At 53.0% G+C, this 13680-nt stretch overlaps 1 protein-coding gene across 1 annotated transcript; it reads right to left on the minus strand.

Annotated features, from left to right (window-relative positions):
- Positions 1-419: 419 nt before the first annotated feature.
- ENH_00044130 (hypothetical protein, conserved) lies at positions 420-8197 on the minus strand (the record flags this gene model as incomplete). Its single annotated transcript, XM_013585362.1, has 12 exons — positions 420-809; positions 992-1897; positions 2067-2791; positions 2971-3339; positions 3434-3571; positions 3730-3845; positions 3953-4019; positions 4227-4379; positions 4845-4967; positions 5131-5376; positions 5751-6357; positions 6857-8197. The coding sequence occupies 12 exons, from the start codon at positions 8195-8197 to the stop codon at positions 420-422; spliced, it is 5181 nt and encodes a 1726-aa protein (XP_013440816.1).
- Positions 8198-13680: the final 5483 nt, after the last annotated feature.

The raw sequence follows: 13680 nt of genomic DNA on the forward strand, positions 1-13680 counted from the left end.
CCTCCCCGCCTTGCACGCCAAGGATGGGCTGACTACAACGTTGTAGTCAGCAGCAGGTTCACCAGCATTGGCAGGTGTACCTGCTGCTACAGTAGGTGCTGCTGCTAGAACTGCTGCAGCTACTGCAGCAAAAACTATGAAAATGACACAGAGAAAGCCAGTGAAGGCAAGCAAGGATCCAACCTCTCGACCGCTTCCTCCCCTAACAGCAAGAGTGCGAGAAGCCTTGCTAAAGCAGCACCTGAGCATGCATTGGCAGCCAAAATGTCGCCTGAGCCCCCCCAGCTGTGCACCTGCGCAGCAGGAATGAGCTGCGAGGCAGCATGGTGCAGTGAAGTAGCCTGCCGCATAGCTCACTGGAGCAAACTTGTCTCACTAGCAGCAGTAGTTAGCGTCGATACAGGCGCCAACACTACTACTTAACTGCGCGCATCGTTGCTGCCTTGGGCTGTACTACCTCCGGAAGCACCAGCTAGAGCGCCTATGTCACCAACGGAAAGCCCGCCAGTGCCCGCAGTGCCGCTGTTGCTATTGCCATCATCAGCGCTAGCAACTGCCGGTGCCGCAGCAGGGGCCCCCGCTGTTGGAGTGTTCGAGGCTGAAGGTATTCCCCCGCTGCTCGTTCCAAACCCTGCAGCTGCAGCAGCTGCTGCTTGCAGTTTAGGTGGAAGCATAAAGGGTCGTACAGGTGGAGGGTACATTTTGTTCAGAGGGACGAATCTGTCAGAGGTGCAGCAGCGCACCGGCAGTCCAGGATCGAAATAGCCCATAGTGTTCCACACGAGCATTTCTTTAATGTAGAATGGACCCTACAAAAAACACGCACAGAACTACCTAATCAAACATGTGAGCCAGACAAAAGAATGCGCGTTTCTCCAAACAGCCCCCCAAAATGCTGATCCCATGGTATCTGGTTTGTGCCTGTTGCTGGGAAGTGTTAGAGCTACCGCTGCAAAGGGGAAACTCATCGATAACAAAGTTCGCATCTTACCTGAACATTGCCCTTTGGGTCAATGTACTGCCAGCATTTCTCCTTCATTGCGTCTGGCCTTCGTCCCTGTTGGTGCTGCCTCTGCTGTTGCTGTTGCTGCTGCTGTTGCTGCAAGAACTGCTGTAGCTGCTGCTGTTGCTCCAACAACTGCTCCCCTTGCAGCTGTTGTTGCTGATGCTGCTGCATTTGCTGCTGCAGGAGCAATTGCTGCTGTTGCAGCTGCTGCTGCTGCGGCTGCTGTTTGTTTTGCTGCTGCAGCTGTTGCATCAGCTGCATTTGTTGCTGCCGAGTGAATTGTTGTTGAGGCTCACTGTCAGCCCCGCTGTCCCAAGTCTGCTGCCTAAGACCGTGCCTCTGTTGCGCTGCAGCACTGGAACGAGGTCCGCGGTAATGCTGCTGTTGGACCTCCTCGCGTTCCAGCTGTTGCTGCTGCTGCTGTTGCAGCTGCTGCAGGAGCTGCGCTGTCTTCTGCGCCCCTTCACTTTGCTGCAGTCGCTGCAGGAGTAAGCGGGCTTCTCTTGGCAGGTTCATCAAGGTTGCCGCAGCTGATGATGCTGACGCGGACTGGCGCTGCTGCTGCTGCTGCAGCTGCAAATCTAGGCTGCCATCCCGTTGCAGCTCTGACTGCTGCTGCAGCTGCAGCAGCTGCTGTTGCTGCCGCAGCTGCTGCTGGCGCTGCAGTTCTTGCTGCTGCTGCTGCAGCGCTTGCTGCTGCTGAAGAGTCAGGTTACGTTGCTGTTGCTGCTGTTTCTGTTGCTGTGCAGCAGCCGCACGCAGCAGAGCCAGTGCCTTCTGCTGCTGCTGCATTGTAGCGGCTCCCCGACCCAGTGCCGACTCACCGCTGCCACGCTGTAGCTGCTGAAGCAGCGGCCGGAGCTGGGCCTCCAACTGTTGTTGTTGCTGCTGCTGCAACACCCACACATCAGAAAGCCACAGAGCTATACGAGCAAGCAACAACGCATGCAACGAGAAAATATGAAACACCACAAGCAAATAAAAAGCTAAAAGAGCAGTAATAGCAGCTACAGCAGGCACAGCACTAACCACGTCAACCACAGAACCACCGGATGCTTACCAGGTCCTGTTGCTGCTGCTGTTGTCTCAGGAGCAGCAGCTGCTGCTGCTGCTGTCGCGCAGCAGCCGCTGCTATGGCGCTGAGGGCATTTTCTCCACGGTTGCTCTGTTGCCACTGCTGCTGCCGCAATGCTTGATTCTGCTGCGTTGTGGGCAGGTTTGGCAGCATCATCCGCAGTGCTGCAGACAGCTCTTCAGCCGACAACTGCTGCAGCTGCTGTAAATTGTGTCCTGGTACACGGGAGTAGGCGCCGTTTCCTGTCTGCTGCATTTGCAGCTGCTGTTGCAGATGCTGAAGCAGCTGCTGCTGCTGCTGAGGCGTCAACTGCTGTTGTTGTTGCTGCTGTGGCTGCCGCACCTGGGAACCGATAACGCCTACGCCTGGATGAGCTGGCCCCAGCACTTGGAGGCCAGCAGCCGTTAATGGCTGTTGCGTCCCTGAAGAACGAACTCCCTGCTGCTGTTGCAAATGCTGCTGTTGTAGTTGCTGCTGCTGCTGGAGCTGCTGCTGGTGGAGCTGTTGTTGTTGTATCTGCTGCTGCTGGAGCTGCTGTTGCTGCAGCTGCTGCTGCTGCAGCTGCTGCTGCTGCAGCTGCTGCTGCTGCACTTGCTGCTGTAGCTGCTGCTGCTGCCAGTGTTGCTGCGATTGCCACTGCTGCTGACGCTGCTGCTGCTGGGCGTGCTGGAGAGACTGCTGCTCCAGCAATGCAGTCAAGTCGTCTACTCCTGAGCAAAGCATACAGGTGAAGTACGTGCGTAGCCACCGCGCTCGGGGAGCGGCGAAATCAGAATACAGGAGCAGCCATATTCGGCTCTTAGACACAAGGCAAGCAGAAGCAATAGGAACAGCTACATTTGGCTCTTAGATGGAAGGCAAGCAACAGCAATACAACACTTTGACGCACCGCTCGCAGCAGCACAGTCTGGTCCCAGATCCCCCGCCTTGTGTCGCATGTTCTGCTGCTGTTGGTGGAGCTGGTCTTGCTGTTCCTGCTGACCGTGCGGCTGTTCCTTTGCTGCAGCATTTTGGGCATCCTGAGCAGCTTCATCGCCCGAGGAAGAAGCACTCGCTGGAGCACTTGACACAGCATCCTGCTGGGGCTGTTGACGCCCCGCCGTTGGAGCCACAGAGGTCCTACTTGCACTGCTCGCCTGCGACGCGTTGCTGGTGCAGCTTCCTCCTCGCTGCTTTCCCTCCGCAAAAGCAAGAGCAGCTACTCCTGGAGCTCCCACTGCTGGCTCCTCAGGAGACACTTTCGGTTCGGCCTTTGGCTCTGTAGACAGCAGCTGCAACTCGCAATGAATGCATATTAAGCCAAGGAGCAAGCATAACACGAACCGACAATGGCAGAAGCAGCAATCACTTACGGCGTCGCCACTCCAGCTCCACAACCTCTGCTTCCTTCCTCTTCGCTGCAGCAGCGGCAGCAGCGGTTTTCCGACGCCTCATCTGCTCGCGTTGCCTTCGTAGGTCCTCAGGCAGTTCAGAATCGTCCACTGCCTCGCCTGCACGAAGACAGAACCACAGAAACTGCTGCCGTTGTTGCAGATGCCACGGCTTAGGATAATCGCCGTTGCGAAATACATCGGAATTATTCGCTGCCACGCAGATATCAGCAGCAAAACACAAGAGGAAAGCAGCTCCAACAGTAGCGCTTGCTCACCGTTCATGATGCGGGTAGTGATTCGTCTCTGATGGGTTGCTCCTCTCGGCCGGAATGCTTGACTTTCGGCAGCCGCCAGCAGACGTTCATTTGGCTGGGGCGCACACGGGGGTTCCCTAAAAAACAAACATGCGCATGGCCAATGGAAAACTCAGCAAAATGCTCAATACTATTAGCCCAGTGTCGCTGCTGCTGCTGCACCTGCACATCGCTCGGCCCTCACAAGTCAGATTCCGGCTTCCACGCGATATGATAGAGCTCATCGAACTGCAGGCGCTGTACAGATTCTCCTGCAGTAACGAAATCAAACACGGAACATCACTAAGCATGGCGCAAACGACTTAAGCAGAAGCATCTCGAGCCCGTTAGCCACAGAAGCACAAGCTCGTACACGATCACAGGAGGAAGTGTCAATAAGCTAACAAATGGCCGAAAATGGCTGGGTTTGGGGCTGAAGGGTTGGCGAATCTTGCCTCTATAATCTAAGACGCTCAGACTATTGTCAACCTTCATGCGGGGATATGTGGACGCCGTTGCAAAGTAGGAGCCGCAAGGAGCCCACAGAGCCAAGACAGTGCATGGAGCCCTAAACTCGCTGATGTGCTGCATACCCTGAGAGGCCTTATCCCTGAAGTAGAAACTAACCTCCCCTGCACGCGGAAGCCAGAAAAAAAGGCACCGACGGGTGAAAGGTAAAGTTTATGAACAAGCAAGCGTGAACGCACGGGGAGAGGCTGTGGCGTGCCACAACAGGAGACGAGTTTTGAGAGACACATAGAATTTAAAATCATTGCTGGAGCTAGCCCAGCTTCCAGAGACATGTAAGCATTCCAAAAAAACATGGAACAAAATGTATCCAGAGCAGCACAGGCGGCACGAGAACAGAGTGCAGGTTAACAGGAGACCAAAACGGGCTCCCGTTTCGGAATGAAGCACGGAATGCAAAAAGAGACAGTGTATTACACTCAAGGCAACAGAAGCTGAAGACATAGCAGCGTTAGTAAAGACGCAGGAACAGTCACCAGACTGCGAGGCCACCGCGGCCACATTCGGACACTACAATCCTCGGAAGGCAGTCCTGAGCGTGGACAAACCCATGTAGTTTGTTCGCTCACCTGCCAAATTGCCAAAACCAGCGACCACCGCCATCTGGCCAAAGGGACAGAAAGAAACGAAGTTCCGATACCGACGTGGAAAGACGAATTGCGTGCGGCCTTGGCGGTCAAGTAGCACGATGTCTGGAGAGAGAAGATACACAGGAGCATAGAGTGACAACTGGAAAATAATGGTCTGGAACCGATGAGAAAAAACTTTAAAAACTACCAACAAGCAAGAAAAGACTCTTGAAGGCGTAATGCAATACGAAACCTCATGGTCCAGAATGTTCGGGTTGCGCCTTACCACTGGGCGACTTCCCCTCTATAAGGACAAATTCATCCCTGGTGGGACTCCACTTGACATCCTGCACTATCTTCTTGCTAATGCGCCTGACGCAGCAATAAAGCGACAGCGGAGGCTCCTCCTGCTGCTGCTGTTGCTGCTGCGAGGCCGCGCGCTGAATGCACTGCAACGCCGAAACAGCCTGCGGATGCTGCGGCGTCCCAAGACAGACTGCCCAACAGTCCCCCACTCCACCATAATTTTCTCCTGAAAAACGCGGAGCAGACATCGCACAAAGGCACCCCTGTCAAAAATGAAGGATTTGCCGTAAGATCAAGACTTAGGACGGAATTAGTCAGTGGAGAGTCAAGATGTTCAAGCAAAAAAATTATATCCACAGTTCAGAGTAGGTCGGCAAGGGTCAATGTACTACTAAAAGAGCACAAGACATACAAATACCGAAAAGAATAAACGGGATGCAAGAAATGGCGGCAAAAGAAGCCGATACAGGTTTTGGCATGAAGGCGGAAACGAAGACCCAAATGGTGAGAAGAAGGAGAAAAAACAAGGCAAACGGGGGCCGAAGAGGCCAGACGAACGGCCAAATGCAAAGACTAGAAAAAGCAGTCGTTGGAAGGCACCTGTTGCATCAACGGTCGTGCTGGCCACTACAAGGAGGGCAGTCCCGGATGCGCTCCACAGGAAGTCTGTGGAGTCAGCTGAAGGCAGCACCTGCCACGCAAGAAGCCGGACTAGGGCCTTCTCATACGCTGCTGCTTTGGCTGCTGCTGCAAAAACTGCAGCAGCAGCACGGGCGGGAGGCACTGACAGTGCTGCCACGTCACCACTGGTTTCCCCTGGGGTGGCAGCAGTCCCGCCCGTGGCAGTTTCTCCAAGCTTCTGCAACTGCTCCTGCAGAAGATCAAGCAGGTGCTGCTGGGGGTTTGGAATGGGGTCAAAACAAGATGCTGCCTCGACATCCTCTCCCCTCTCTTTCGCCGCCTCTACTGCGGCTGCTGCGGCTGCGGCTGCAGCAGAAACATCGGGAACTTCGATCACCGAGAAAGACGGGGGAGAAGCAGCAGCCTGCTGTTGCTGCTGCGTAGCACCGAAGGAAAAGCAAGCGACGCAGAGGCGCTGTGGAGGTTGCTCCTGCTGCGACTGAAGCGCAGGGCCGATCTCAAAGGTCTTTAGGCGCCTCACGAAAATGCGAAAAAGAAGACGACTCAGGTTGTTGCCAGCGTAGACCTGGAAGCCAAAACACAGCCCGTCACGTAAGCCCCAAGTCACTGATGCCCTCGTTGCAAGCAACTGGCAAAGAAAGAGAAGACGCGCGAGAAACAGAAAGACGAAAAACAAAATCCAACAGGATACAGGATAACGCACGAGAAAGACCGGCCAAGAGAGAGATAAGACGCAAAAGAAGTTGAATTGGCACAGAGAGCAAATGAAGACGGAATAAACTCGGCAAACGGAAGGTAAAGGTAACACATGACGCCAACAAAGGCAGCAATGGGCTCAAACCCAGGAACACTAACGCAAAGCCAACTGTAACGAATGGGGGCGGCGATTCACAACTAGCTACGTAGGCTGTGCAAGAAAAAGAAAACATGAACGAACACCGGACACAAGGTGCAGCAAGCAGCAGCAGCGGCAGTAACCGATACGAAAAGTGCTCTAAAAACAGCAAAAAGAAACATTAAAAACATAGTGTTATGAAGATCCAAAGGAAAAAGGCGCCACTCACCAACAAGTGAGGTCTTCTTGGAATGCAGCAAAAGGCTTCATCATCCCGCCACTGCAGCAGAGGCCAAACGAGCCTCTTCTGCTGCAGAGACACAACGACCTTACCCGTTGCTGCTTCCCAAACAAAAACATTGTGCTCAGATGCTGCTGCTGGTGTTGCTGCTGCTCCCGACGCGCCTGCTGCAGGCGTTCCCGCTGCTGCTCCCGAAGCTGCTGTAGATGCAGCATCTGCTTTGCTGGATGGAGCTTCAGCCCCGCCTTCAGCGCTGGCGGCGCTGCTGCTGCGCTGCTGCTGCTGCTGCTGCTGCTGCATCAGCTGAGTCCTCATGTCCGGCTGAATGTTGGCTACCAAGAAAGTGCCCAGCGGTGACCAGTGGAGAGCTTTCACCTGCGCCTCCTGGTCCACCTGCAGGACTTCTTGCTGCTGCTGCTGGTCATCCTGAGGAACTATTTCGGGCTTTAGCGTCACAGTTACCAGCTTCTGCTGCAGCTCCTCAGCTACCAGCTGCAGCACGTGCTCCCTCATCGCTGCTGCTGCTGCTTGAGCTGCCGTGGGTGCAGCAGCGGGCGTGGCGCCAGCTATTGCTGCAGCAGCAGCAGCAGCAGTTGACGGCCTTTTCAGCTCGCCCTCCTCCTGCTTCAGCAGCCAGTCAGCCCTCAGCAACTGGTAAGCTGCTTCCTGCTGCAGCTGCGGCCCCACACTCCACGTGGGATGCTCCAGCAGCAGCAGCTCGCCAGCAGCAGTAGCAACAGCTAATCTCCTGCCACAGGGAGACCACAAGGCCTCTTTTGTTGCACCCGGGACAAACAGCAGCGGCATCAGCACAGTTCGCTGCTGCTGCTGCTGCTGCTGCTGCTGCTGCTGCTGCGCTGCCACCTGTCTGTCACTGCCCTTTTCATCTTTGGCTGTAGTGCTGGCTGACTGAATCTCTAGAGAAGCTGGCTGCTGCCCACTTGCTGCAGCAGCGGCCGCTGCTGCGCCTGCGTCTGTTGCTGCATCTGGCGCTGCTGCTGCTGCTGCTTCCTGGGGAGCCAGCTGCACCTTCAGCAGCTGCAGCAGCGTCAAGCCTTTCTTCTCACGGCACAGCAAGCAGCAGCCAGCCTCAGTCTTTAAGATTTGCGGAAGAGGAGGCACTGATGCAGCAGCAGCAGCAACAGCAGAAGCATGGTCTGCGGGGTCGGACCCCGCGCTGCAGGAAACGGGCACCTGCTGCTCGCTTGCTGCAGCAGGTGTTGCATTTGCTGCTGCTGCAGCTTCAGCTGCTGAAGTCGCTGCTGCTCCACTGGAGCCTTCCACGCTGGCTGCTGCTGGTGTTTGTGCTGCTGCTCCAGTGTCGCTCATCTCCACAAACAACATATCGCGAGCTACGGAGTGCAAAAGATTCAGTTGCTGCTGAAGCTGCTGCTGCTGCTGCTGCTGCTGCTGCTGCTGCTACTGCTGCTGCTGCTGCTGCTGTTGCTTCTGCGAACTCTAAGCTAAGTGCAGTTCTTTGCGTCACTATTCCCTGCAGACACCCTGCTGCTCCACTTGCTGCTGCAAAACCTGTATAGGCCTGCGGAAGAGCTGCTGCTACTGCTGCTAGCGCTGCTACTTGTTTCCCAGCTGCCCAGCTTCTGCAGTGGCTTCTTGAGCTGCTGCCGCCGTTGCTGCAGCTGCTCCTTGTTGCTGCAGCAGCGGCGGCTGCTAGGACCCCCCCGCAAGTGCTGTTTGCGTTTGCTGCAGACCTGAAGCGGATTCCTGCTGCTGCTGCCCCCCGCGCTTCAGCAGCACGCCCTACTGCGCAGCAAATGCTGAAAGATGCTTCTAAGAAGCTGCTAAAGAAGTGTTTTGCAATTCCCAACAGCTGGTGGAAAAGACAGACAAAAAGAACGAAAGCAGCAGTGCCACAAAACTAGAAACTTTGCCGGACATGCAGAAGCCCCCAAACCACAAACACTTCCCAATAGACACTGAGCTGCTGCGCCTTGCTGCGCTGCTGCACCAGCCCACAGGCCAAGACTGCCACAGCGGTGGACCTGCAGCTGGCCCTGGTTTCTGCTGCAGGGAGGAGTGCACTTTGCTGCAGGCGGAGCCGCAGCAACTTGGAACAACCCCTTCTGCTGCTGCCTCACTCAGCAGAAGACCGCGGAGCAGCAGCACGAAGCAGCCCGCAGTCCTCACAGAAAACCGCCGCGGTCACAGAAAGCCACAGGCAGCTGCAAGCATGCACAGAGGAACCCTCGAAGCACAGGCACTGCGGAAACTTCCCAGCGAAGCCGCCGCAGCAAGAAAGGGGAGATGCAACTTTCTGCTGCGCGGTGCTGCGGCTCCGGATTTCCTTGCAGCTTCCGCTCCGGGTGCTGCTCCTTAGCCGCTGCAGCTGCCGTTGCCGCCTGAAGCTGTGATATTCCGCAGAAGCTGGAAGGATACAGCCGGTGCTGTTGCAGTTATGGGCCTTGGCGTTGTGTCTGCCCACTGGGAGGCAGCAGTAGTAGCACCAGGGAGAGCAAATGCCTCGCCGCTGCCGCTCTACATGCAATTGAGGTGTACAGACACCCCCCTCGCCCCAGTTGCTGCTCTCCGATTAAAGGATGGCAGTACAAGAAGGAAAATATAACTGAAAGATAAAAGGAACCAAGGCAATGGGAAATACTCTAATGCAGAAAGAGCCGCAGGAGGGCAGCAGGCTAGGGTTCAGGGTTCAGGGCTAGGAGGGGAACATGCCCCTAGAGAATGGGAACTTGCAAGGCACGAAAAAGCAGAGAGGGACACGTGCTGCTGTGCTGCTTTGCTGCTCGCCGTTGAGCTTGTTGCCGCTGCAGCAGAAGCCACTACAGTAGCAGCCGCTACTGCTGCTGCTGCCGCTGCTGTGCTGACAACCCAGGCCACAGCAGCAAACGCCGCTGTGCCAACATGTCCTTCATTTTTAATTTAAAAAATAAAACTACAAGATAACATCCACGAGAACTTCCTGTTTCCTAAGCCCGTGTACGGAGACTCACGGCTCCTTCGAAAGACCCCTCACGGCCCTATTCACGCCGCAACACTCAACTTCCCGGTGAACTAGCAGCGCAGTTTTGTCAAACATGAAACCCTGCATGCTTTAGCACAAATCATACGTGGAACTGCATCATTACTTTAAGACATGTGGTCGGCAGTGCTGGGTTTCTGGGTGGGGTCTTGTGGCTCTTGGCAACAGACAGAGCTTGAAGAGAGGCGAGCACGGAGTTTCGTAGCACTTTTGCATTCTACAATGGAAGCCCTGCTTCAGTACTTAGTCCAGAAGTCCCACAGGATAAGCTGACTGTCTTGCTGTGCTGGCGCGAGGTGTGCCTGCTGCTCGCCGTGCGGTAGAGTTGCTATCAACAACTAGCCAGCGGGGCGAATGCGCAGTGATGGAAGTCAGAAGCCTGCATCGCTCTAGTGGGCCCCAACACTTTTATGGGCACAGAACTCACTACGTATAGTGCTGCACTAGGAGCTTAGCGACTTCGAGAGAGCTAGGCGGACGACACACGGCAGAAACGCTCGTTTCCCAGGGCAAGGACTTACTTGTAGCGCAGTGGATTTTGCTGAGGTTTGGCCCAGGAGGGGTATAGTTTGAGAGAATAGAAAGTTAAAGCACTGCAACGGTCTCTAGGGCTACACATTGGGCAATTAAGCGTCTCTGGCAGGGGGCTGCGTAAGTTGCAAATGTTAGCAGCAGTTCCATGCCTGAAGGAGGTGAAAACGGAGATTCTGTTCTCTACATCTACAGAATTTTTCTCTCCCTGAGAATTTATCACATTTTGGACATTCGGAATCCTTGCAAGTAGCCAATACACTCCTGAAGCGGAGACCAGGGAGAGCTGCTCGCCGTCAGCATTATCGCATCAGTGCTCAGAGAACGCCAGCTTGGATTGCTTCAATTTTAACTGATGACGCCTGCAGCCTTGTGGTTGCCGTAAGGCTTACAGAACAGTGGAGTTTGACAGTAAATTTAGAGATGCGTTCTCGCTATGCACACAAGCCCAAGGTATCTGCTGTCTAGAGTATGCCGTTTGACCCCTGCTTGCGTCAAGACTAATGTGCACACAAATTTACAGCCAAGCTTACACATTCCGCATTCATTATGAGTTGCGAATGCTGACTTCATGTGCTAGCGAATAAGAGAGTTCGAGTGAAGAGGTCCGGTGAACGCCTTTTCACAATTCCACGACTAATTACCACTCTAATGTCGCGCCCAAAACAGCCAACAGCTAGGTTTGAAGTTACAAATTTGCAGTAGTGGCTAGGTCTGCGTTAAAGGACCTTATTTTTTGGGTTCGACCTTTGGAGTGGGAGGCCCCATAAGCATCGTAGTGAAAAAGCAGTAGATCTAGGCAAGATGATAAGGGCGCTATGGAGTCCCCATGGGTCGTTTTCGTCTCTCGTCGTTTCTTCAAAGGGCGTGAGTATTTCTAAGGGGGGGAGAAAAGCGGTAAAGAGCGTGTATATTTATGTTGCTGCGCCTTGCCCTCAGCATAGCAGTCTTCCGTCGGCTTCCATTTGCTAGTTGCTGGTGGAAAGGCGGAGACTTCGCCTCCCGTACTTATCCTTTGTTGCCCGGTGAAAGCTGAAACGCATTCACTAGTGCATAGGTGAGATAATTGAGGTATAAACTTTGAGAGCACGGCTTCAACAGTCCAACTACTGCTAACGGAACGAAACGGAGTCCCCAACAAGTAGAAGTGCTTGCTGTTTCACTTTCCAGTAAATTGGGATATCTGTGAATTACTACAAATGTAGGAGCGAATCAATAGAGGTGGCCATTCAGTATTTCATGCTGACACCAATTTGGCAGCCATTTGGTTGGCAGTTTGTGAGCTGCGTTTAGGCTCGTACCTTATTCTTAGTTTCACGTTAGCAAGACGATGCGTTGCGATCGTTCCAAAGCGCTGCGATCTCAGACCGTGTAGGAGATCCAGTGTCCTTGGCGCTTTTTGGCTGCTACATTGGGAGACCCTGCTGAAACGCATATTAGCCGGCCTGTGCAAACTATCGGACAGTAGAGGAGTTTATACTTTGGTCGATGCCATGTTATGAATACATGCAGTACTTCATACGGAATTTGGTGAGCCTAATGTCGGTTAGAGCCGTTTTAAAAGCGCTTGGATGAATGCTATTGCTATAGCTCTGAGTTGCCAGACGCGTGATAGATGCATTGATGCATTCTAACTAATTAGGGGTTTTAGTATTTTGGCAAAACGTAATAGGAACCACAACAACAGATTACCAAATTCATGTTTGGATGATGATTTGCGAACACCAGTCTTAACGTTCCAATCCTCATCCGGAGTTTCTTGATGGCTACAGCAGGCGTATCGCTAATAAAGAGACAAAGCTCCTTTTTGACGGATAAGCAATAAAAACTCATTATTACCATCCAGTGCTTCCAAAAAGCAGCTATTACCTGTTGTGCTCTTTATGAGCTACGCTAGGGACAAACTTTCTTCCGCTTAAAGTGTTTCGAACAGCAGGCGCAGTTGTCCAGTGTTTGTTCTTAGTCAATACCATGCTGTCAAGTTTTCTTAGGCATCTGCTTATCTCCAAAAAGCGTTTCCGCAGTGCTCATGTACATTTAGTTTCAAGTTTTGAGGCCATGAATGATCATAGTGCATCTTATACTGTGAAAGTCTCTCAACAGAGATTTCACACATAATATTATCTTGGAGGAGGCAAGAAGGTGAGTAGAACGAATCTGGATACCCTTTCTGCCGAACGAAAAATCCGCCAAACTATAGAAAAGGATATGCCGGCTAAAGTATGAAAGGAAAATAAGGGAAATTAAAGCACGCTGGCTGCTGAGTGATATAGCCCTCCAAGCGGCTGTTGCCTTGTGGGGCAGCCCGCTGGTTTCTATTATAAGTCTGCAAGCCGAAGAGTATTTCTCCTCAACATCCCCAACATATTTCCGTTGTAACCCTAAACAGATACTTCATTTTACTATTGCGCTAATTACCAGAAGAAGCTTTGGAATAGAAATGAGTTTTGCCTAAGTTTCCTTCCATGCATGAGGCATTAGTTGACTATTAGCGTTTACATTGCCCTAGCACCTAGTTTTGGCACTTCTCCACTAAATCAGTCTACTCATTCATATTACCTAAGTAGCATATTTTCTTCTATCTGCGTCAAATTGTTGCTATCACTTTTTCATAAAACCATGACCTCGCGCACACGCTTTTTGCAAGGTGCTCCAGCACTGAACATCTTCTTCATGCATGCTGCCTTCCATATGGCTTTCCCGGCCAGCGTCATCTTTGGAGCTGGTTAGGAAGCTGCGTTGATAGAGAAATCTGAAAAGTCCAAAATTTGCAACACGGTTTTCGCAGCACAAGCTGCGGAAGGATTATTGAGAAATTGTCAACATGTTCTGTATCGATGCCTGGTAATGAGCTGACATGTAGCTGAGGGTGTGCCCTAACTAAAACTCAGTTTTTACACGAAAGAAGCGCAAATGCATGGGTAAAATGGCGAAACAAGGGAAAAAGAACATTAGATGGGACATACTTCAAGGCAACAAGGCGGGACTCCTGGGAGACCGAGGCGCCTTGGGCACAACTGAGTTATGCTGAAATCGGCCCAATATTTCCGTTCATGTGCTCTCATGCTGCAGGAAGCATGATCGCTACAAGGTCAAGTAACCCACAAGGGCCATTAGTGGAGCCGCCTAAGGCCTAAATCTGCGAATTTCGCACCTAGAGAAAGTGCTCTGGCAAAAGGACGGCCTTATGGGCCTTCGCTGTGAGAATAATGAAGTGCATCGAGCTTCTTTATCGAGTCCAGCGTCCTTTTCATCAAGCTCCAATATGTTCCCTATACGTCAA

Source organism: Eimeria necatrix, genomic scaffold (genome assembly GCF_000499385.1).
Source record: "Eimeria necatrix Houghton genomic scaffold, Enh_scaff32, whole genome shotgun sequence".
NCBI lineage: Eukaryota > Apicomplexa > Conoidasida > Eucoccidiorida > Eimeriidae > Eimeria > Eimeria necatrix.